At 55.5% G+C, this 21,165-nt stretch overlaps 8 protein-coding genes across 8 annotated transcripts; 6 read left to right on the top strand and 2 right to left on the bottom strand.

Annotated features, from left to right (window-relative positions):
- Nucleotides 1-359: 359 nt before the first annotated feature.
- On the bottom strand, nucleotides 360-1,901 carry TRAVEDRAFT_75567 (uncharacterized protein; the record flags this gene model as incomplete). Its single annotated transcript, XM_008047146.1, has 6 exons — nucleotides 360-653; nucleotides 709-996; nucleotides 1,053-1,091; nucleotides 1,144-1,434; nucleotides 1,493-1,738; nucleotides 1,803-1,901. 6 exons carry the CDS (start codon nucleotides 1,899-1,901, stop codon nucleotides 360-362), a joined length of 1,257 nt encoding a protein of 418 aa, XP_008045337.1.
- Nucleotides 1,902-3,216: 1,315 nt separating this feature from the next.
- TRAVEDRAFT_24872 (uncharacterized protein) lies at nucleotides 3,217-4,505 on the top strand (the record flags this gene model as incomplete). Its single annotated transcript, XM_008047023.1, has 6 exons — nucleotides 3,217-3,219; nucleotides 3,290-3,325; nucleotides 3,384-3,467; nucleotides 3,538-3,608; nucleotides 3,662-4,272; nucleotides 4,465-4,505. 6 exons carry the CDS (start codon nucleotides 3,217-3,219, stop codon nucleotides 4,503-4,505), a joined length of 846 nt encoding a protein of 281 aa, XP_008045214.1.
- Nucleotides 4,506-5,420: 915 nt separating this feature from the next.
- TRAVEDRAFT_175969 (uncharacterized protein) lies at nucleotides 5,421-7,034 on the top strand (the record flags this gene model as incomplete). Its single annotated transcript, XM_008047145.1, has 6 exons — nucleotides 5,421-5,662; nucleotides 5,735-6,010; nucleotides 6,058-6,348; nucleotides 6,408-6,446; nucleotides 6,502-6,795; nucleotides 6,852-7,034. The coding sequence occupies exons 1-6, from the start codon at nucleotides 5,564-5,566 to the stop codon at nucleotides 7,032-7,034; spliced, it is 1,182 nt and encodes a 393-aa protein (XP_008045336.1). The 5' UTR covers nucleotides 5,421-5,563.
- A 1,249-nt stretch (nucleotides 7,035-8,283) lies between these two features.
- TRAVEDRAFT_54211 (uncharacterized protein) lies at nucleotides 8,284-10,308 on the bottom strand (the record flags this gene model as incomplete). The annotated part of the gene is made up of 6 exons (XM_008047144.1): nucleotides 8,284-8,529; nucleotides 8,583-8,867; nucleotides 8,924-8,962; nucleotides 9,015-9,305; nucleotides 9,364-9,609; nucleotides 10,222-10,308. 6 exons carry the CDS (start codon nucleotides 10,306-10,308, stop codon nucleotides 8,284-8,286), a joined length of 1,194 nt encoding a protein of 397 aa, XP_008045335.1.
- A 1,145-nt stretch (nucleotides 10,309-11,453) lies between these two features.
- On the top strand, nucleotides 11,454-12,470 carry TRAVEDRAFT_24869 (uncharacterized protein; the record flags this gene model as incomplete). Its single annotated transcript, XM_008047022.1, has 5 exons — nucleotides 11,454-11,456; nucleotides 11,521-11,556; nucleotides 11,623-11,706; nucleotides 11,816-11,838; nucleotides 11,891-12,470. The coding sequence occupies 5 exons, from the start codon at nucleotides 11,454-11,456 to the stop codon at nucleotides 12,468-12,470; spliced, it is 726 nt and encodes a 241-aa protein (XP_008045213.1).
- A 1,182-nt stretch (nucleotides 12,471-13,652) lies between these two features.
- On the top strand, nucleotides 13,653-14,990 carry TRAVEDRAFT_84246 (uncharacterized protein; the record flags this gene model as incomplete). Its single annotated transcript, XM_008047143.1, has 4 exons — nucleotides 13,653-13,765; nucleotides 13,830-14,548; nucleotides 14,613-14,807; nucleotides 14,887-14,990. Coding segments are annotated over 4 exons (1,131 nt in total), but the record flags the coding sequence as incomplete, so codon positions are not given.
- A 63-nt stretch (nucleotides 14,991-15,053) lies between these two features.
- TRAVEDRAFT_175963 (uncharacterized protein) lies at nucleotides 15,054-15,968 on the top strand (the record flags this gene model as incomplete). Its single annotated transcript, XM_008047142.1, has 4 exons — nucleotides 15,054-15,344; nucleotides 15,397-15,435; nucleotides 15,495-15,752; nucleotides 15,807-15,968. The coding sequence occupies exons 1-4, from the start codon at nucleotides 15,099-15,101 to the stop codon at nucleotides 15,966-15,968; spliced, it is 705 nt and encodes a 234-aa protein (XP_008045333.1). The 5' UTR covers nucleotides 15,054-15,098.
- A 1,679-nt stretch (nucleotides 15,969-17,647) lies between these two features.
- On the top strand, nucleotides 17,648-20,735 carry TRAVEDRAFT_136543 (uncharacterized protein; the record flags this gene model as incomplete). The annotated part of the gene is made up of 4 exons (XM_008047141.1): nucleotides 17,648-17,989; nucleotides 18,041-18,079; nucleotides 18,128-18,418; nucleotides 20,526-20,735. 4 exons carry the CDS (start codon nucleotides 17,648-17,650, stop codon nucleotides 20,733-20,735), a joined length of 882 nt encoding a protein of 293 aa, XP_008045332.1.
- Nucleotides 20,736-21,165: the final 430 nt, after the last annotated feature.

The following is a 21,165-nucleotide window of genomic DNA, read 5'->3' as shown; positions in this document are numbered from 1 at the left end:
ATGAAGGTGCACACGCTGTTCCGGGGACCAACCAAACGGTATACCTCGTTCGCCGCCCAAGAAGCCGAAGCCTGGTATACCAGCGCTGATGGGCCTCGCGACGATCGCGGCTCCGAGGAGGATATCACAAAAGTTTGTAGCACATGGCGGACTGCCGCTCAAACTGCGGGCCTTGAGGCTCCTTACAGATCCCGAGCGGTGCGCTTCTGGGTTAATTGGGTTGGCTGAGCCTCTCACGGCCCCCCCGGTCCCAGGATGTCACCACACGCGGAACTGATTCGCACAATATGATGATTCGAGTCAGTGTCAGGCGGCCCGAAGATAGCAGAAGATGGAATATTATGTACGAGATCGTTACGCTACTCTGAAGCACGAGGTACGTCTGCAGGACTGGCAGTCGGAGGTACTGCCGCCAAGCTAGGAGCAGGAGGGCCGCGAGGTGAATCTGCGGGACTGGGAGGAAGAGGCACGTCCACTGGAACAGTGTCCTTCGTTTCAATGCACGCGATGTCTGGGGGGTAATAAAGAGCTTGCGGCGGAGTCGCTTGGAGGAACTCGGATATGCGATACGTCGCCTCCCACGCTGCTGGACGCAGCGCAGGGTCCGGGTCCCTCATGCGTTCCATGAGGCCGTCAATCTCTGGAATATGGCACTGCAAATATATATTGTCAGCCACGCAGGACGAAGAACGCGAACAGCGCACACACCTTAAAGTCCGCGAAGCTTGTGGACAGCTGCCATACGTCCAGTTTGTATGGATCATACGGCTTGCCCGAGTGCACCTCGGGCGGAGCGGGGCGGCGGTATCGGTCGGCAAGCGACGGGTCTATCATAGGAACTCCGACGCAGACGCAATCCTCCGCGGCCATGTGGGGCGAGAAACGGATCGCGGTCTCGAAGTCGTGCAGGTACACCCGCGGACGAGTCACAGGCAAAAACCGCGTCTCCATGGTCTCCGGTTGCCACTGCACCAGGAAGTTATCCTTGAAAGCGTCCTGCAGATCTAGCGTCAGTCACCACCCAACGCCAGAACAAGCTTGGACGCACTCACCCGATGTGCGATGCGCCTGTTGTGTAACCATCCGAGAGCCTTAAATACGTGTTAGCAAAATATTAAGCCCCCAGAGGGAGCCGCAACGTACCTCAAGGCACTGGTTCAGTATATCTAGGATGTCGCCGACCGAGTTCTTGGCCCAGTACTTATACAACTCTCGTACTTCTCCACCAACCTTGGGAAAAACCCCAAACGTAATGTCCTCGAACTCGAGAAGATCTAGTAACGGAAGAGCGTGGTTATAAGTAACCAGACTGTATGGTCCGCGCGCGACTTCTTTCAAGATGTCGATATGCTCGCGGCCGCTTCCACCGATCGCGAGAACGCGGATTACGACACTTCGTCCGTCGGTTGTCTGAGCAGCTTGACAGCCGGGATGCTACCCCGGGAGGGTGTCAGAGACCGTCCTGCGAATTCGAACTTGAAGTGAGACGTACTGGGTATGAGAACCGATAGAGGTCTTCGTGAGGAGTGCCTTCCCCCATCCCCCGAGTGAGGGGTGCATACCCAAAGCCACTGGAAGTGACATCAGCGTCGGAGGGAAGCTCCATGTAACTATCCTCGATGGAGATCCAAAAGGTGTAGCCACGCTTGTTGAAAAAATCGTGCAACACCCCCCAAAGTTTGGCGTCGCTACCGTCTCCTACGTCGAAGAGACGCCACGCCATCATGTCCTGTGGAAGCTAGCGTATGCAAATACGTGAGCATGCATCGCGTGTAGTATGGCCTGTTTGACAGGATACAGACCTTTTGCCTCAAGAGGAGGGTATCGTAAGTGTTGCCGTTGTCGTGCAGTGTCTTCTTGCGCTCGACGTAGGCTTTGACCGCGATTGCCAAGCAAGCCATGGCGACAGCTATCCCAACGACGTGCTTCGGCATGATTCGTATATACTAAAGACAGAGCTTCAGTATAACGTGCAGTTGCGAGCTTGATTCTTGAATGACCGGCGTGCGGTGGAGGTCGGTCGGATGAGAGAGGAGGACCAGGCCTCAGGGTCGCTGCTAGTATCCACCGAGTTAGTTGGGTTCCAAGGACGGTGAGTCTGGCAACGATCTGGTGAGTGGGAACAAGCGGAGAACGAACGACATGATCACGAGTGATGGATGTTCTTGCCCTGATGAGCGCTCTTTACGTAGCCGGGTATAGCCGAGCAGTGCATCCACATCCAGCACTCGAAGGGCGCCTGCTGGCGCGGTTCCTTGCTCGTCAATCTTGCCTTCGCCGGGGTCGAAGGTTAGAGTACCTTAGGTGAGAAATGACGTAGCGCACACTTTTGAGTCCCTCCTGTGAGGGTGGAGATCCTTGCTCTGACGAGCAAGGGATGTACTTGGAACAGTGCTTCCAGCTGACTCCAGCGCCGCCAGCCCGCTCTGGCACCGCGCACTTCTCTATCGACTTGTGCCCATCCTCAACCTGCACATGGATGTCGGCTCCGGCAGACCGTTCTATTGCGGCCGATCTCTACCGGGATGATGCGCACTGGAGTCTGGTATCTACTCCCAAATCGTTGAATGGCATGAGTCAGACTTGACTCTTTCAGTTTCGTGCGGTGAGTCTTGACATGTTCACCCGTTTAAGCATTGCAACTCAGATCCCAACAGCCCCGCACGAAGGCAGTTTTCGCATCGAGAACATCGCCTTACATATTGTGACTTCCGGACTCGAGCTCTGGCTGCGTAGCCCGATTGCACTGGCATTGTTGTGCCACTGCAGCAGTGTCCACGGAGCACACTCATGTCCTGCGAATAATTTATGTGGCACGTCATATAAGGCCAGGACAGACAGGAGTCGAGAAACGACCCTGTACGATACAGATCATCTTCTGCGATAACGGAATGGACCCTCCGACTCCAGATTCCGCCGACTCACACGATTCGGCCTCCTCGGACCCAATTCACAGATCCGCACCAGGGCAGATAGCACGAGGCAGTATGCATTTCTTCTAGCGTACTTGGTTTACTGATATGTTCCCAGGTGAACCCTCGACTACGCATGCTGCACACGGCAGCCACATGTCGTCCGTTCACGAGCGAGCGAGCGAGCGCCTCCCTTTGCTGCCACTGGCATGTATAAAGACTCGGACAGCTCCCACTTGAGAATAAGCGACTTCAGTGGCTTTCCCTCTCATCTACGCATACTTCATTGACCTCGGCCCTCACAATGGTGAGCACATCATTCAACCCTCGCCGTAATGCAGAGCTCTTAGTGATCCTATCATGCTTGACGCTTATAGTCCTCCGGAAGGAACGCATACCCGCCTCTCATACAGGTGTGCTTTTCACGCTGACTACATACATTTTATCTTAACATTCCTGTGGCTTATACAGGGCCGAACGTACAAATTCTACATCAGAAAACAAAATAAATGGTACGTCGGCCAATTGGAGACAACGTTGGAAAGTGCGGACGGCGTGAGTGTCTCCCATTGTATTGTTGCTCTGCCGGAAGATGTATATTCTGACCACCAATGTTCTGGCCTAGACGCGCGCTTCGTTTGTTTTCGGCGACGGAAAGAAAAAATGGGTCAAATTCACTGACTGCCACGAATCAAAGTAAGTCGCTCGTCACAGCGAGTCTGCCGCCTGTGTTGAGTAAATTTTAAAAGCGAACCTCTTTCCGCGATTTCCCCTCCTATGGACCAGCCCGTGCTGCCCCGGCTCACTTATGGCACTCCCGCGACCCCTCAGTCCGCGGATCCATTTCCTTTCGCTGGCGCCTACATTCCGAACAACCCGGCTGGTCAGGCTGCTCCTGTCGGTCAGCGTGTTGGGTATTCCGTGTCCCCGCCCGGCGCTGCGGGTGGGAGACACGGTCCCGGAAATGGCCCAGGTCAGTACGCTGGCGCACCCGACGCAGCCGGTCGCGGTATCCCTCCCCAGGGCGCACCGTACACCGGCCAGTACACCGGCGCACCCGGCGCACCCGGTCCCGGATTCCCTGGCCAAGGCGTGCCGTACTCCGGCAACGCAGCCCCAGGCCAAGGTGGGCCGTACTATGGTGTTCCTCCGGGCCAAGCTGCGCCGTACAATGCCGCACCTGGCTTCCAGGGGAACCCTGCCTACGGCCAAGGCAACGCCGCCATGCCGCCACCCGGTTTTATGCCGCCCTACTACGGGATGGCAGGCAATGCTGCTGCGCCCGGCCATGGGTCCAACTACTACGGCACCCCCGGCGCTGGACCGTCCAACGCCCAAGGCTATGGAGATGGAGGCTACGGTGCGTATGGTGATGGCGGTGCCAATGCACCTGGCGGCACGTCGTCATCGGGTGGCCGCAACTAGACCTCGATACATGGTCCGCATGCGTCGCGAGCTCTTCTCCGCGCTTGAATTCCAATGATCTTGTGTATATCTTTCGTGTCCCAGCCTCAGTCTTTCGTTCTCAATTATGTGTACTATCGTTTCTCAGCGCCTCCGAGTCCCACGAATCCCCCTGTACGAGTAGGATGAGAGCCGTGTGTCGTGTACCTGATGTAGGTGTATATGTATATACCGCGCAAATTGCGATGGGTTCATTCCACTTTGACTGCCGGCTGCAAACAGCGACGCGTTGCGACGTAGAAGGATTATATTCCTGACCACCCGCAGGATGCGGCTACAGGCTCGTGAGCAGGATATGGGATCAAGTATGAAAACGCTACGCAACTTAGGCGGTGCGCACACAGACTGTAATGGGCGGCAGGGATTGCCGTGCGCATGGTTTTGGGCTGGTTGCCAGCCTGCCCGAAAAGCCGAGTGAAAGCCGTTGTATCCCTTCTAAACGGCGCATTCATGACGACCGTTATTTTTTGCTGATATGTGCTGCTGCTGCAGAGAGCTACGGAAAATTTAGAACCCGGTGAACAACGCCGCGGAATATACTCCGGCGCATGCTTCTAGGATACTTGGACGCGCTCTTCTTGATGTGCCTTGTACTTCACGCGGCAGACAGCGAGCGGGTTCCGTGCCCATGATGCCTATCTACGCCGCCTTTTGTTTCTCAATAAAGCTTCCGGGATGGATTTCGATTGCGATTTGATAGGTTTGCCAAGTTGTGTAGTAGGTTACCAAGTAATCCGACGGCGCCAAGGCTCGAGTCAGCGGCCAGATTGCTTACCGTGCGTCGACCAAAGCTTTGGTGAGATGCACTCGTGTTTCCATGTCATACAGCCGGTCCGCATCGCAACAAAATACATATCCTGCCATCAGGATGTGGCGGAGGACGGGGGAAAGCAACCGGGGGAGAGACTCGGAGTGAGACGTCCGAGACGAGCGCTGATTTGGGAGTGGCTGTGTTAGACTGTTCGCGCCCGTCCACCTAAATTGCAAGTCCGCAGATGGGGACGTCTTCCTCTCTCACACCCTCAGGCTGGCCATGCACATGGCCCGAGAACATGGGGCATCCGGCGCTGTTTCTGACCTACCACGGGCTCCTGGATCCTGCTCTGGGATAGCAACTCCCTAGGATCCTCGAACACTCCACCCCCCAACAAGCTCGCACTGCGCATACTGGTGACGCGCCCTCCGACATGTTCGAACCACTCACGCCGATCACCCCCACTGTGGAACAATTGGAGCCCGTACAGGACGGTGGCGTCAAAAATGCGTTTGCGCATGTTCGCTCTCAGGTACTGTTGCGTTCATCCAAACATTGTTGCCCAGCATCCCAGTTGATCGACTCCCTCGGCACCTAATGACAGCTACCCAGCACGTTGGCTTTGTGGCGTCTGCCTACTGCGAAAGAAGGAGAACCATACGAGGATATAATGGAAACTGTGTGGACGCCTCTTCGTTCCTTTTTTCAGCAACAGGGCTACAACCTCTGGAAGCGCGGTGTTGATTTGATATTGTGGCCTGACGTCGATGACTCCGAGGAGACCGTCAAGTGCTCGAGCGGTTATGCGTACGCCACCCAACACAGGGGATTGGGGCCAGCACCTGGTTCAGTGCGGAATCTGTTTGCGTTTGAGTCCATGGTACGCTGTTTCGAGTCTTCTGGGAGACTTGCTAACGCTTCCAACAGAATCCACTGTGCCGCGCGGCTCGCAGAGCGGATGGCTGCGACGTTGTGGTCCGCGTCTTGGCGATTGGAGAACACGGCCGGGACCATGTCGAAATTCTGAAGACAGCGTCTATAGGTCCATACGCGTTTTACGAGGACAACCACAATATCCCTCTCCTCGACTTGGTCTACTTCGACAACATCACCTTTGGGGTATTCCCGAGGGTCGGATGTCGCATGCAGGACGCATATGGCTTCTGGGCGAAGAATTCGGTGGGGGACGTGATCGACATGATCCTTCAATGCCTCGAGGTGCGTGCGCTTCAATCGTCCGTCTCCTGAGCTGATATCGAGCTACGACATGTTATCAGGCCCTCGCCTTCATTCACAGCTTGAGCATTGCTCATAGAGTGGGTGCTCGTTTTCTTTGTTCACATTTTGCCTCGCTTGCTAACACTGGTCTAGGACGCTTTCAAGGACAATTTCCTCGTAGAATGGCATCCGGAGTCACTTTCAACCGGCCACGTCGCACGGAGTCGTCCTCGTGTATACCTGACAGACTTCGAGACTGCCGCGATGTTTTCTGACGAGACACCGCTCGAAGAGTGCCTAGTCTCTGGATATCCCGAAGGGGATTCATACCCCGACGACGTCGAGAAGTACGCACGAGCTGTACCTCCGGAAGTCACCTCCGGAAAACCCTACGACCCATTCAAGCTGGATGTCTGGCAGTTCGGCAAAAGCCTCGAGAATTTCAAGGTACCTGATCATGTATCTTCCTTTCATCTGCTCTTACTGAAGTCGATGCGCTACAGAGCACTATTCCGGAGATTGATAGGGTCCTGGATGGGCTGAGATGGGATGACACAATGTCCAGGCTTTCTAGCTTCGACGCGCTGGAATACCTGTCCCGCGCGGTCGCTGAAGTGCCTCCGAAGGCGTTATTGATTCCGCCGGAGACTGACACTCCTCCGACACTCAATTGTCCCAGTTTGTAACTGACTCGACCGACGTGCTATCGCCGCCCAAAGGGGAATGAATATTACTTATTTTCTTGTGTTTCGAAGCGCAGCGGCCGCCTTCACAGTTCTCAGCATCAATTTCTCTCAGAAAAGGACCCGGTCGAGTCACCATGCGCGTCATAAAAGGAGTTGCGGAGTTCCGCGCGATCGCTATCTTGACAGGCGAGAACTTCCTGCGAAACTACAGGTACGGTGCTTCTAGGTTACTCGGGCGCGCGTCTCGTTTTGATGTGCCTTGTTCGTGCAGCACCAAAACCCTTGTCTCCGTCTTCGCGTCGTGCACGAGGCTGGTAACTTACGGCTTCGCATCTCATGGGCTATACGGACGCCCACAGGAGAACACGAGGCCCATAGCGTCGGCTTACATGGGTCAGACGTCAGCATACTGAGGCCGCATCCGTATAAAATCATCTCATGGTGCACTGCTACCTCAGGAAGAACAACCTTTCCCCCGTCAACGTACATCCCTACCATCGTCGTCTAACACTCATGGTACGTAGTATCAACCTCGGGTCTGATCCGTATCTGAGCTCGCCACACTCTTATAGGCTTCGAGTTCAAACCAGCCTCCGGCTGCACCGGTGCGCATGAGCTCCAACCCCACAAGTACTATATGCACCGCTCATTTACCTCCCACAGAAATACATGATGGAAGTCGATGGCGACATCTACATCGGCCGATACATAGGAATGGTCGAAAGCGCATGCGGAATGAGTGAAACCGCGTCACTCCCCCTGCAGATGACTTCTGCTAACCACATCTCTTCCTACGATAGCTCAGTTACAAGCTTCAATTCAAGGACGGAACGACGTGGGCAAGGCTCGTAAACGCGTGCATAATGGTCCAGTTGCGTTCTTCCGCGCATCCTTTTATTTTGCTATGACGCTCATGCACGCTACACCCCCCCATCCGTCCCTGTCCACAGTCCCGGTCATCCGTTGTCGCCCACGGGTCCTGACCAACAGAAAAGCTTTCCAATTGCTACCCTCAAGGCGGCGCGCAGGCCGAAGCTGCCTCCGCGTGGCTCCTGGCCTACTACGTAGTCGTCTCACGGCCCTGATTGAACGTGTCTGGATATCGTGTTTGTAATGCGCAGAATAGCGGATCACTAGCTGCAATCTATTGGGATTTCTATGCAAGACGAGATTGTTCAATCAGTTCGCTAGTTCGGAAAGAATGGTACAGTAGGGTCGAAGTCAGGTGCCATTCAAAGGAATCAACACGCTACGCTGCGTCTTCAGGACCAGAATTAGGAGGTGCGTCCGCAGGAATGGTATCAAGAGGTGTGTTTGTTGGAGCAGGATCATCGGCCCAATCGCGCACGACATCGGGGGGATAATAGAGCGCTTGCGGGGGAGTAGCTTGGATGACCTCCGATATGCGGTTCATCGCCTCCCACGCTGGTGGACGCAACATAGGATCCGGGTCCCTCATGCGTTCCAGGATACCGTCAACCTCGGGAATATGGCACTGTAGATCAAACATCAGCCGCGCGGGATGGAGTGAGTGTACGAGGCACGCACCTTGAAGTCCGCGAAGCTAGTGGAGAACTGCCATACGTCCAGCTTGAATGGATCATACGGTTTGCCCGTCTGCATCTCGGGCGGGACAGGGCGGCAATATCTGTCGGAGAGCGACGGACCCACGGGGAGTCCGACGCAAACGCAGTCCTCTGCGGCGATGTCGAGCGAGAATTGCACTGCCGTCTCGAAGTCGTTTAGGTACACCCGCGGGCGTGATACAGGGAACGTGCGCGCTCTCATAGTCTCCGGGTGCCACTGCACCAGGAAGTTGTCTTTGAAGGCGTCCTGCGCTGCCAGAGTCAGCCACACGTCGGCGCCACAGCGTGTGCAGTAGCACTCACCCGATGTGCGATACGCCTATTGTGAATATAACCAAGCATCTGACACGCGCATAAGCAACGTGGCGACGCAATTGGGAGGCGTAGGACATACCTCAAGGCATTGTAGCAGCATGTCCAAGATGTCGCCGACTGAGTTTTCGGCCCAATAACCGTACGCATCTCGTACGTCCCCACCGATCTTCGGGAATACCCCGAATGTGATGTCCTCAAAGTGGAGAAGCTCCAACAGGGGAATAACATGGTTATAAGTAACGAGACTGAATGGGCCTCGCGCGAGATCATTGAGGATGTCGATATGCTCGCGGCCACTTTCCCCGATGGCCAGTACTCGAATGATGACCATTCGGCCGTCAGCAGTCTGAGCGGCTTGGCATGAAGGGTGCTATCATGAACAAACGTCAGAACATGACCTACGATGTCGAAGCGGCGCGGGGACCTACCGGGTACGAGAACCGGTACAATTTTTCGTGAGGGGATTTCTCCCCCAGTCCTCGAGTGAGTGGTGCGTACCCAAAGCCACCAGAGGTGACATCAGCATCCGAGGAGAGCCCCATATAGCTATTGCGGATGGACGTCCAAAAGGTGAAGCCCCGCTTGCTGAAAAAGTCGCGGAGCACTGCCCACAGGGCTTCGTCGCCACCTTCTTCTACGTCAAGAAGACGCCATGACTCCAAGTCCCGGGGAAGCTAGCGTATGTCAGAAATATTTGAGCGCACATTCTACTTAACGGGGATACGAGTCTAACGACTCGGTATGTGGTGGACAACGTAGAGTTGTCGATGGTCTATGGCGCAGAGTGTGACTCGCGCACGCGCCGCGCGCTTTGCGCGCCACTCGCCGCATTGTCGTACGTGCACGACTTGGCTTCGCATAGCTCGCGCCATGGCGTCGCGCTTGGTTCTACGTACGGCTCGCGCCCCCGTGCTTGGACTATTGGACCTCACAGTAGTATTTAGTTCACCATCTCCTCACTCCTCCTTTCCTCACCTCCCTTCTCACCCGCGTGCTCGAAAGGTAGCGTAGTACTTCTTCTCCACACACCTCCCTTCTCACCCGCGTGCTCGAAAGCCCCGGCTACGTCGAGCTCGTGTTTCTTTTCTCACCCACCCTTCCGCTTTCCCTGTTTCTGTAGTCCCTAGTGTTGCTCCGTCTCATGTACATACTCGCCTCCGCCGGCTTGAGCTCGGCCCCGGACCGGGGGCTCCACCCCCGCCGAGGTCCCGCAAGAGAGCGGTGGCGACGCGATCCGAATGCATTCGCCCGCTTGCCCAGTCACACGGATGAAGCCATAGACATACCTTTTGCCTGATGAGCCGGCTCTCGCAAGTGTCGCGGCAGTCGCGCAGCGCCTTTCTGCGTTCCACGTATGCTTGAGCGATAGCCATTAAGCAAGCAGTAGCAACGGCTATCCCAACAGCGTGCTTTTGCATGGGGCGTATACTGGAGTTAGAGTGGAAGGGATGGCTGCGTGCCGGGTTTCCTAAACGTGTGGTAGAGGATGCCTGGGTGAGGTATAGTAGGCTCAACCCTGAATCCTCCGGACCGCTTGATGAGTTGGATTCCAAGGGCGGACGTCTTTGGCGACGCACTGGCGTGCGGGTGGGAACGGGCGGAGAGTGAACATGTTGCGAATGATGGAACAGCGTTCTCGGAATTTCTCCGGCGCCAGGTGTACAGCCATCTGCATCAGACGAGCGCGTGTCGCATAGCAGAGCCCTCCATATGCGTTCGTCGAGGTTCGTCCACTGCTTCCACTAGGCTGGTTCCGGCGGACTCATCCAGCGCTCCGTTATACTTCTAAGCCCACCTGTGCCCATTCGACATGTGCGTATCGGCTCCGACAAGCTGTTCAACAAACAGTCTCTCGGACCCAGGCTCTTGAGGCAAACCTGACCAGATCTTTCGGTGCGTGAGCTCCCTGGCAAATCCCAATACAGCTGATTCGAGGACAACCAAAGCCCCTGCTGTAGACTGTCGCCGTATGGGGACTTTTCCCCAGTGGCGTACGGTGATTTTGGAGATCGCGTATCGGTACTATGGCCATCTATGTTTGTATCTTTACCGCTGTCGCGGCGTTCCTGGTGCACACTGATATCTTGTGAACGATGTAGTATGCTAACGGCCATACACTGACGGCCAGATCCTACAGAACTCACCGGCGAGAAGCGATTGGTAGGGCACGGATTGTGCCTTGCGATAACAAAATGGCACTCCGACGGGTGCCCCCGGCGACGCACACTGGTATCCGGTCTCTGACTTGCTAACACCCATTCATCCACCCATTCCGTCGCTGCTGACACGAAGCGAGGTTCCTGTCTTCTAGCGTATTTGGTTCGCTGATATGCTCCCAGGCCAACCATGGAGTACGCGCATCGCCTCCAGCCTTGAAGCAGCCGCATGTGTCTAGGTCTTGAGTGAGTGCCAGATTTTATTCGTCCGCTCTGTATAGAAGCAGCCCTCGCCGGATGAATCAGCTCCAGAAGTGTCCTCTCTATCATCTAGACCGACTCTACTCTCTCCTGTGATCCCTATGGTAAGTACAGCGTCATGTTCTCGCCTGGGTGCAGAATTCGCTGATCTCCTTGAATTGCTTACAGTCCTCCGGCAAGAAGGCTTACCCCCCCCTCATCCGGGTACGTTCGACTTTTTTTACCACCTTGGGTCGGTCCTGACGTTTCCGTGACTCGAACTCAACACAGGGCAGGAAATACAAATTCCAAGGACCCCCCGATGGCAGATACTATGTCGGCTGCTTGCAGACTGTTCTTGAAACCGTGGACGGTGTGCGTGTCTCTTTGCTCCTTCGCCTATATACCTGTTCTAATAGTTGACCGCATGATCTAGCCACGCTTTTTGTTTCTATTTGGTGACGGGGATCTGATCTGGATTCAGTATTCTCATTGCACCGAGACAGAGTAAGTCGCTCAATCAGACGATCTGCAGCGCTTCTTGACAACATCATCGTAGCGAACCTGTGTCCTGGAGCAGCCCCCCAGAGGACGGACGCATCGTCAACCGACTCCGCCATGGTACTAGGCCCGCATTCGCTCAGAATCCGTCTGCGTCCGCGTTTCCTTTTGCAGGCGCTCATCCTCCGAACAACCCAGCTGGTCAAGCTGTCCCTGCCGGTCAGCGTGGCGTATATGCTGCATTGCCGCCACCGGCTGCAGGAGGAAGAGGTGTCCCAGGAAATGGCTCTGGCCAGTACGCTGGCACGCCCTACCCAGCTGACGGTCGTGGCATCCATGCTCCGGCCCGAGCGCCGTACGCTGGCGCTCCCCCGGGCCAAGCTGCGCCGTACAATGCAGCACATGGATACATGGGGAACCCGGCTTACAGCCAAGGCAACGCTGCCATGCTGCCGCCTGGCTATGTGGCGCCCAACTACGGGACTGGCAACACTGCTGCGCCCGGCTATGGGCTCAACTACTATGGCGCCCCCGGCGCTGGACCGTCTAATACGCAGAGCCATGACAATGGAGGCTATGGTGCACCCGGTAATGGGGGTGCACCCGGCGGTACTTCGTCGTCGAGCGGCCAGAACTAGAGCCCAATGCTAGAGCCCAATGCATGGTTTGCATGCATCTTCTCCGCAGCTGAGTTCCGATGATCTCGTTGCGTGTATCTTCTGTATCTCAGCCTCTTTCGTTCTCGATTATGTGTATCATTTATATGCCGCGCCTTCCGATGATTCCCTTGTAAGAGTAGAGTACCCGATGTAGGCGTATATTTTACGCACAAATTGCGATGAGTTCACCGTACACTGCGGGCCGCTCACAGGAGATGGCAGCAGGTTCGTTGAATTTAGTTTTTGGGAACACGTTAACTTCGACAGTACTAGGCGTGCAGAGGCTTCGGTAGTACGACCGTGGCTCGCTGCATGGCAGAGGGCCCGCGGCCCCGCGCTATACACGCCCACGTGCAGATGACGTATCGCGTGCGTATATGGGGGCGCTTATTGACACGCGTTGACAACGGTAACACAAACTCTAATTTGCTCAACGTGTTCCAACTCTCCCTCAAAGTCTCACTCACCGCCGGGAAGCATTTACTCGTCCGGAACAACGAATAATCTGCTCTTTTTCACTGCATTCCGGGCAGTAAGCAAGCTGCTCGAAGCGACTCTATCCTGGCTCAGCGACATGTCTTCGTCCATGCATGCATCTCACGATTGCCCCAAACGCCCTGGAGTTATGCACGCCACCACGGTACCGCATCGTCATGCGACCCAGGCCCTATAGACTGTCTATAGGCATGCGGCGCAACGCGTTGGAAACGGATGAAGATGCCGAACAAGGATGGCGGTCATTGGAGACAGCACGTTGACGTCACATCAGCTTTCTCTCCACCCACTCACGACTCCAGCAGGCTCTGCGCGCATTTCTTTCGCCATAAATTCGCTCGACTCTCCTGCCAAGACCCACAACTCTCGCTGTATACGCCTCGCTCAGTCTCTTGGGTCCGCTCGTCGCCGCCATGTTGTCCTCGTCCCTTTTCGTTCTCGCTCTTGTCGCCTTCGCCACCGCCAGTCCGGCGCCAGTAGCAGCGCCAGCGCCAGCTCCTACTCCTGCGCCCGTACCCGCTCCCCAGGCACTATCAAGCGCAGAGTCTATCTTCTCGAGCGCCACCGGGGCCGTAGCTTCGGCCTTACCCAGTGTGTTTAGCGATACGAGATCCTGTGCGAAGATCGTGCTAATGTCCTCTTCGAACAGCCGTTCTCGGAAGCTGGCCAAGCTTGAGTGACATTGAGAAGAAGGTTGGGGTGAAAGACGGCAACGACCTGCAGAATGTTTCCGCATCTGCACTTCTGATACCGTCGTACGCGAACTTCACCGGTGACAAGTACGTGCAAGATTCTCCCGCGGCTCCATATGCATATACCAATGCTAACATCTTGTTCCTGAAGCTGGAATGTGCGCTTTTATGGTCTTTCGTACAAGCTCCCCAACGTCAGCGCCGACGACCTGGTCTCCATAATCAATGACCTCGACACGAGCAACCTCAACTCCACGCAAACCACCCTGCTGCAGAACCGCACGCAAGACCTCGCGTCGATCCCGATCCCCAGCTCCAACCTGACCGCGCTCGTCTTTGCGAACGGCTCTGCGGTGACCAACTCTTCCGGCATCCAGCTGACCACGACGGACGAGGTCGGCGAATTCGACCAGTTCGTCACCGTACCCGGGCTCGGCAGCAACAGCAGCTCCGTCCGCATCATCGAGACCGGCATCGCCAACGTCACCGGCCCCGGGAACGGCACGATCATCCTCGTCCCGTCGAGCGGCATCTCCGTCGTGTCCGACATCGACGACGTCATGCGCATCACGAAGGTGTACGTCCCGAACGAAGGCCTCTTCAACTCGTTCGTGCAGCCGTACGTGAACGTCCCCGGCATCCCCGCGCTGTACGCGCACTGGAACGAGACGCTGCCCGGCGCGGCGTTCCACTACGACACGACGACCCCAGTGGAGCTCACGCGCACGTACGTCGACTACCTGTTCGCGAACTTCCCGCTCGGCTCGCTCGAGATGCGCCCCATCAACATCTCCGACCCGAGCCAGATCCTCGAGGCGCGCCAGAACAGCCTGCTGAAGCTCTTCCAGACGTTCCCGCAGCGCAAGTTCGGTGCGTATATGCGCGCATGCCGTCCACGCCCGCGTCTCGTTTGCTGACACTGTGTGCGCAACAGTCCTCGTGGGGGACACGTCCTCGTCGACGCTGCTCTCCGCGTACCCGCAGATCGCGGAGCAGTTCCCGGACCAGATCGCGTGCATCTTCATCCGCAACACCTCCGCGACCGACCCGGACGACAAGATCCCGTTCAGCACGAGCGAGTTCAAGAACATCAACAACAACACGTGGTTCTTCTACCGCACCGCCGACGGTACGTCCTCCAAGTCTCCTACCCATCCTGTCTCGCGTCGCACATTTCGAGGACGCTGACGCGCGTGCTGCGACGGCAGACCTGTTCAACCTGAACATCACGGGCGGCCAGTGCCGGAACGACAGCGTCCCGCAGAACGTCACGTTCGGCGAGCAGGGCGGCATCCTGGGCAACAACGGCGCGCTCGGCCAGGTCGCGCTCGGGCGCGTCCCGTACGCGGCCGCGTTCGCCGGCACAGCCGTCGCGAACGGTCTCGTACGAGGCGCGACCACTGCCGAGGGCCACGTTGTCATGGTCCGCATGGTGGCCATAGGCGACGAAGGGAAGACGCATATGGATATCCTGCGTAGCATCGCTCAAGGTGTTATCAGCTTGCGCACGGACAACCACTCCGTTCCTCTGTGGCAAGAGGTGCATCTCGAGGACATCGTGTTCGCTGTGAGCCCATTTGTCGGCGCCACCGTAGCCCACAGCTACGCTCTTCATGTCAAGAACTCCGTCGGAGATATAGTCGATATGATACTGCAATGTTTAGAGGCGAGTCCTTGTGAATCGGCGCCATGACGATGCTAACGACTAGTCGATGAAGGCCTTAGCCTTCATCCATAGCATCGGTATAGCACACAGGGTACGTGGCACTGCTGATACTCGGACCTGTTGGCGCTGACTACTTATAAACCCCTGAAGGACACAGACAAGTCGAATTTCCTCGTCCAGTGGCACCCTGAATCTCTTGCCACGATGCGCGTGCCACTGTCACGCCCACGGGTGTACTTGAACGACTTCGAGCACGCTTTCAAGCACTCGCCAGGGACTACGTCCACATCGGTCACGATTCCTGGCCCGTATCTGCGCCCTATTGCGCCCGAAATGCGTTCTGGGGAGCCGTACGAGCCTTTCAAGCCGGATGTGTGGCAGCTCGTGAACGGTTTCTCTGACTTTCAGGTAAGCCGTCGAGCACAGGACATGGACCCTTGTAACTCATGAGGGGACTTGCAGTCCACAATCCCCGCGATCGAAGACGTACTCGAAGCCATGACAGAGCCCGAAGCCTCGAAACGCCCCAGCGCAGCGGAGGCCCGGGATCAGTTGGCCAAGGTGATCAACAGCATGCTGCCCGAGACACTGTTGATCGCGCCGATCGTCACCACCTTCGATTGACGTCTTGCGTATGCAGCAGCCGCATACACAAAGTCTCCTCATAAGTCTCTCTCCAAAGCCACGCGCCTTCAATGAACATCAAGAACGTATGATACAGCGAGCAACACTAGTACAAATTATGCGAAAGCACATCGTGAAAGCGTGTGTATGCGTGAATGTCCGTGGATCAGTCCATGCGTGAATGCAATGAGGCTCGTGTCCTCCCAATACTCGTACACAGCCGCAGTCGCTCACAAGACGCTGAGGACGAGCTGTGTAAGTGACCATCAGTTATACCATTAGGGGATATCGTGAGATCGTGAAGAATTAAAGTGTACATAATGGTTGAATACTTTGGTATCCATGGCCCAATCGACTTCGCGTAGTGGCGTCAAGTAAGCGAATCCGCTGGACAGGTACTTTTCGCCCGGGCGTGCTCGCTGGTAGAGTAGATCGACAGAACGCCAGATGTCGATACGAGCTCGCTCAAAGACGGGGCGAACTGCCTCCCAAAGTGCGGCTACCGCGATCCATGTTTTTTCAGGGCCTTTGGGTAGTCTCCATTGTGCGAGAGTACTCGGCAGCTAAGTTCACGAGTAGATGTCTCGCGTGTAAGCGGCGTGCAACGCGGTCTAGTACAAAAGACGGCCTACCTGAGCGCGTAGTTCACTGCTCGTAGGAGGCATAGATGATATGAAACAGGTGGGTGTACCGTAGGAGATTGAGCGCGAGCACCGTTCAGCTTCAAGTTGTGTACAGCGTGGTCACGGGCCACATTTGCATACCCAGAGAGTGCCATGGGGACCAAGGGATGCCACGGGTGCTTCGTACCGCCGCCCAGGAAGCACTGGGTTCAAGGGCTTCCGTTCACAGACTCTAGTTCTCATGGCCACTGCCCTGCGTGTTCGGCCCAAATCCTCCATTTTGGTCTTCCTGCTCCAGCTCTGTACGGTACCAAAGGGGGAGACACAGCGCTGGTGGCCAGATACCGGTCGCTGTAGAATCCTGAGAAGCGATTGGGTGGTTTCCGAGTGGTTGCGGTCGAAGAAGCACTTAGCGCCCACACGCCCAATCTGAGCTCCGCTAAAGCGATGCACCGTACTTGGGCGATTCCCAACGATTCCCCTCGCTGCACCCACCATTACTCTCCTTTGAGGCTCACCTGCACCTCCGAATCCGTGCGCTCAGTCTCCTGTCCACCACTCCAACTCTCGAGGTCTAAAACTACTGAAAAAATGAGCTTCACATTGAAAGGCCCGCCGTCGCCGTCTCTGTGGCTTGCTGCCAGTGTATTTGCAGCAACTGCAGGTCTCGTAGCGTCTACCGCGCTCTCTTCGTACGTCCTATCAATATTCAAGAATCGCGCACAAGCGGCACACCCTTCTTTGCGCTCTCAGGTATGGCTCTATTGAATTTACAAAGACAACACACTCACGGGAACTGGTGCCGTAGCTTCCGCGCACGATCGAGGACTGGTCTCTTCCAGGTGGCGATGAGACGTTTGCCGATCCTCTGTGGCGAAAGCTACATGGTTTTTTCAAGGAGCGCGGATACATCCTCTGGATTCCCTTCGGTCTAACCTACTTAGGCTCTCCGCGAGAGCTGCAGCCCACTTGTAACGGCTTTGCTTTCGCCCCCGTGCACCGCGGGTGGGGCGAGGGCAGTCGGATAAGGCAGCTTTCGGAAATACACTGCCCTGTATGTATTCACTTTGCAGTACTTGTTGCTCGGATACTGACTATACGTTGCAGAATGCCATGCTACGTGCAGCGCGCACTGTAGACGGCCGGGATGTGGTCATCCGCGTCATACGTGTTGGTTCCGAAGGCCAGAACCAACTGGATGTGCTGCAGTGTATGGCGAGGGGACCATATAGCCAGGCGACCCCGAATCATGCTATCCCACTTTTTGAGCTTTTCGAGCTCGAAGATATCACTTTCGGCATATTTCCCCGGGTTGGGTTCAGCATGGCGGATGCGTACGACTCCTGGGCCGAGAATTCGGTTGGCGATGTTATCGACATGGTGTTACAGTGCCTGGAGGTGCGCTCTGGACAACTTCGTATGTTTACATTTCCTGAACGGCTCGATAAGGCACTCGCGTTCTTACACAGTATGAACATGGCCCACCGAGTACGTTCCTGCACCAGCGTGTTTATACGATCACTCACTCCCTGTCAGGATGCGTTCAAAGACAATTTCCTCGTTCAATGGCACCCGGAATCTCTAGCCACCGACCAGCTCACGATCTCACGCCCTCGCGTATTCCTCCACGATTTTGAGACCGCGGTGCGCTTCAGTGTGGACGTACCTCCACACGAGCGTATCTGTACCGGTCTGCCTCTGTGTCCTTCTTTTGCCCTTCCGGAGCGGTACTTCCGACCTGTTCCTCCAGAAGTGTCCTCTGGGAACCCGTATGATCCATTCAAGCTTGATGTCTGGCAGTTCGGAATAAGCTTGATCGACTTCAGGGTCAGTGGCGGCGCTTTTTCCTGTATCACGCACTGACATTTACTTCAAACCAGACGAGTATTCAAGAAATAGACGAAGTCCTCGCTGAAATGATTGTGGAAGACCCTTCTAAACGAATCAGTGCATTCGAAGCATTGACGAATCTAGCGCGGGTCGCTCGGACGATGTCATGGGAACGTCTCAATATTGCTCCCATCGACGTAGATGACCTTATGTCTTGTCAATCATCACTCCCGCCGCCCACTCTCTCGTAATGTTCCTTCTTTCGTGTCATCCCTATTCGTGTCTCAGCTCACCCCCCCGCATCTCGCGCGGGTTCTACATACTACTGAAGCTATCCAGCTTGTGCGTGCTCGATTTTATCTGAAGTATCTCTTCTCTGTATTTCGTGTATCATGACGATCTGTCGAGTGCTAAATGTATGACGAGCTTCTCTCCCTTGGATACGGAACCCTCGAATGAACCTAGTAGGAGCGATTGGCGATCGGTCCTCGCCCTCGGCATACCACCACTTGGTCTGAGCCACGATCCTACTGACCTGCCTTATAGGTACATCCAGCTTCGCGCTCCGATCAAATCTACTGGAATTCGTGGTACACTAGGCTCGTAAACCATCGTCGCGTTCCTCTCAGAGGACACCACTCCAAGAACTCATTTCTGGTAGGAGATTATTGCATTGTCGAAATGATGGACAGATGTTTATACAGATTCAACTTCATGCGTACATCGATCAGCTGTTCAAGTAATAGTCCTCTACGGGCGTCTAGAGAGGGCACTCAGCTGTGCTCACGACCACCATCAACATACGCATCTGCTGCTCCGTCGACGAATCTGGACGTATTAGCAGCCTGTGGCAAGGCCAAATTTTTCCAGTCAGCTTGATATTGTGTCTGCGCTCACGGCTTACTATCTCTCACTCACAGAGGCTCGAAGTCAGGCAGTCGAACAATGATGACCTCTTTGCGCTCCCAGGTATGGCCTCCAGCGCACACTTATATTCAGCCTATCAACGAGGACTGATGCCCTGCAGCTGCCCCGCACACTCGGGGAGTGGTGCTCTCCAAATGCCGACGATGCGCTCTCCTACTCCTTATGGGACTCCTTAGGGAGCTTCTTCAAGGACCGCGGGTACCATCTATGGTTACCTCGTCACGGTGGCGTCGATGCTATGAACCCACCACAAGACATCGAGGTCACTTGTAACGGCTTTGCCCTCGCGCCATTGCATCGTGGGTGGGGAATGGGTAGCCCAATGTTCGAGCTATCTGTGATTGGCTTTCCAGTAGGTGATTGCTCCTTGGCTATCTGCTAGACACTAACAATACTGCGCAGAACGGCATGTTGTGCTGTGCGCGCACCGCGGATGGTCGAGATGTAGTCATACGAGTCATATGCGCCGGTTCGGAGGGCCATAACCACTTGGAAGTGCTGAAGTATATGGCGAGGGGTGCAACCAGCCAGGCAACCCCGAACCATGCCGTCCCTCTCTTCGAGCTGCTGGAGTTAGAAGACATCACTTTCGGCGTCTTTCCTAGGATGGGATGCAGCATGGCATACGCGTACCGTTTCGGTACTGAGAACTCGGTCGGCGATGTTATCGACATGGTTTTGCAGTGTCTAGAGGTGAGTTATAGATGGTATGATGCAAATGCCTTCGCTGACACCTCATGGCGAAGGCACTTGCCTTCTTGCATAGCATACGCGTAGCTCACCGAGTACGTCTCGACATACCCTGCCCGGGTTTGCTGCTCACAGTTTATCAGGATGCGTTTCTGGACAACTTTCTCGTCCAGTGGTTCCCAGAATCTCTCGCTCCTCGCCAACTCACCATCTCCCGACCTCGTGTCTTCTTGAACGATTTCGAAACCGCCCTGCACTTCAAGGAGGATGTGCCTGCTCACGCGCGTACTTGTGTCGGTCTGCCGCTGTGCCCCTCCTTTCCCCTTCCGGAGCGGTACTTTCGCCGCGTTCCCGAGGAAGTCCTGTCCGGGAATCCATACGATCCATTCAAGCTTGACGTTTGGCAATTTGGGACGAGCCTGAGCGACTTCAAGGTGAGTGCCAATGCGTACTTCTTCCCCATGACTTGACGTTGACTTCGTATCAGACTACCATTCGAGAAATAGACGATATCCTTGTGTCACTGACCGAGGTCGATCCTGCCATACGAGTGAGCGCATATGATGCGCTGAAGAGCTTAGCGAAGGTGGTCTCTTCGATCCCACCAGACCGCCTCAACATAGCCCCTGTCGTCATCGAGGTACCCTTGAGAGATGCTGGATATGCACATGTTCTTACACCGGCATCTGAGCGCTGAGTGTCGAAGCGTTGAACTTGAAAGCCTTAAATACGTAGTAGGGATACGATCATATGATATTTGTTTTGATTCAAATGCACTGGAGTGTATGTATACTTAAGTAGGGGTGGAACGAACGAGGGAGAAGCGTTAATTAGGCGCCCAACGCGCGACTCAAGCGGCACGACCTCCAAGGCTTTTCACTCTCTCCCTAGCTCTCCCTCCACTCACTCCCGCCTCTCGGTCGCTTGCCACATTCCTGGGGCGAAATACTTTGATTCACATCTACGCACTGCTGGATATCATCATCTTCCGCTCTTTGAGGCTTTGGGCATTACCGGCGTGCAAGGCGAGCTAACCTACGCGAACTTGCACGATACGCGCTCTCTGGCGTGCTCTCTGGCACGACACCTTCTGAATCTGGCCGGAAACGCCTCCAAGGAATCTATGA

This window comes from Trametes versicolor (assembly GCF_000271585.1).
Source record: "Trametes versicolor FP-101664 SS1 unplaced genomic scaffold TRAVEscaffold_16, whole genome shotgun sequence".
NCBI classification, from domain to species: domain Eukaryota; kingdom Fungi; phylum Basidiomycota; class Agaricomycetes; order Polyporales; family Polyporaceae; genus Trametes; species Trametes versicolor.
The sequence above is the reverse complement of the archived record's forward strand: the minus strand, read 5'-3'. Positions and strand labels throughout refer to the sequence as shown.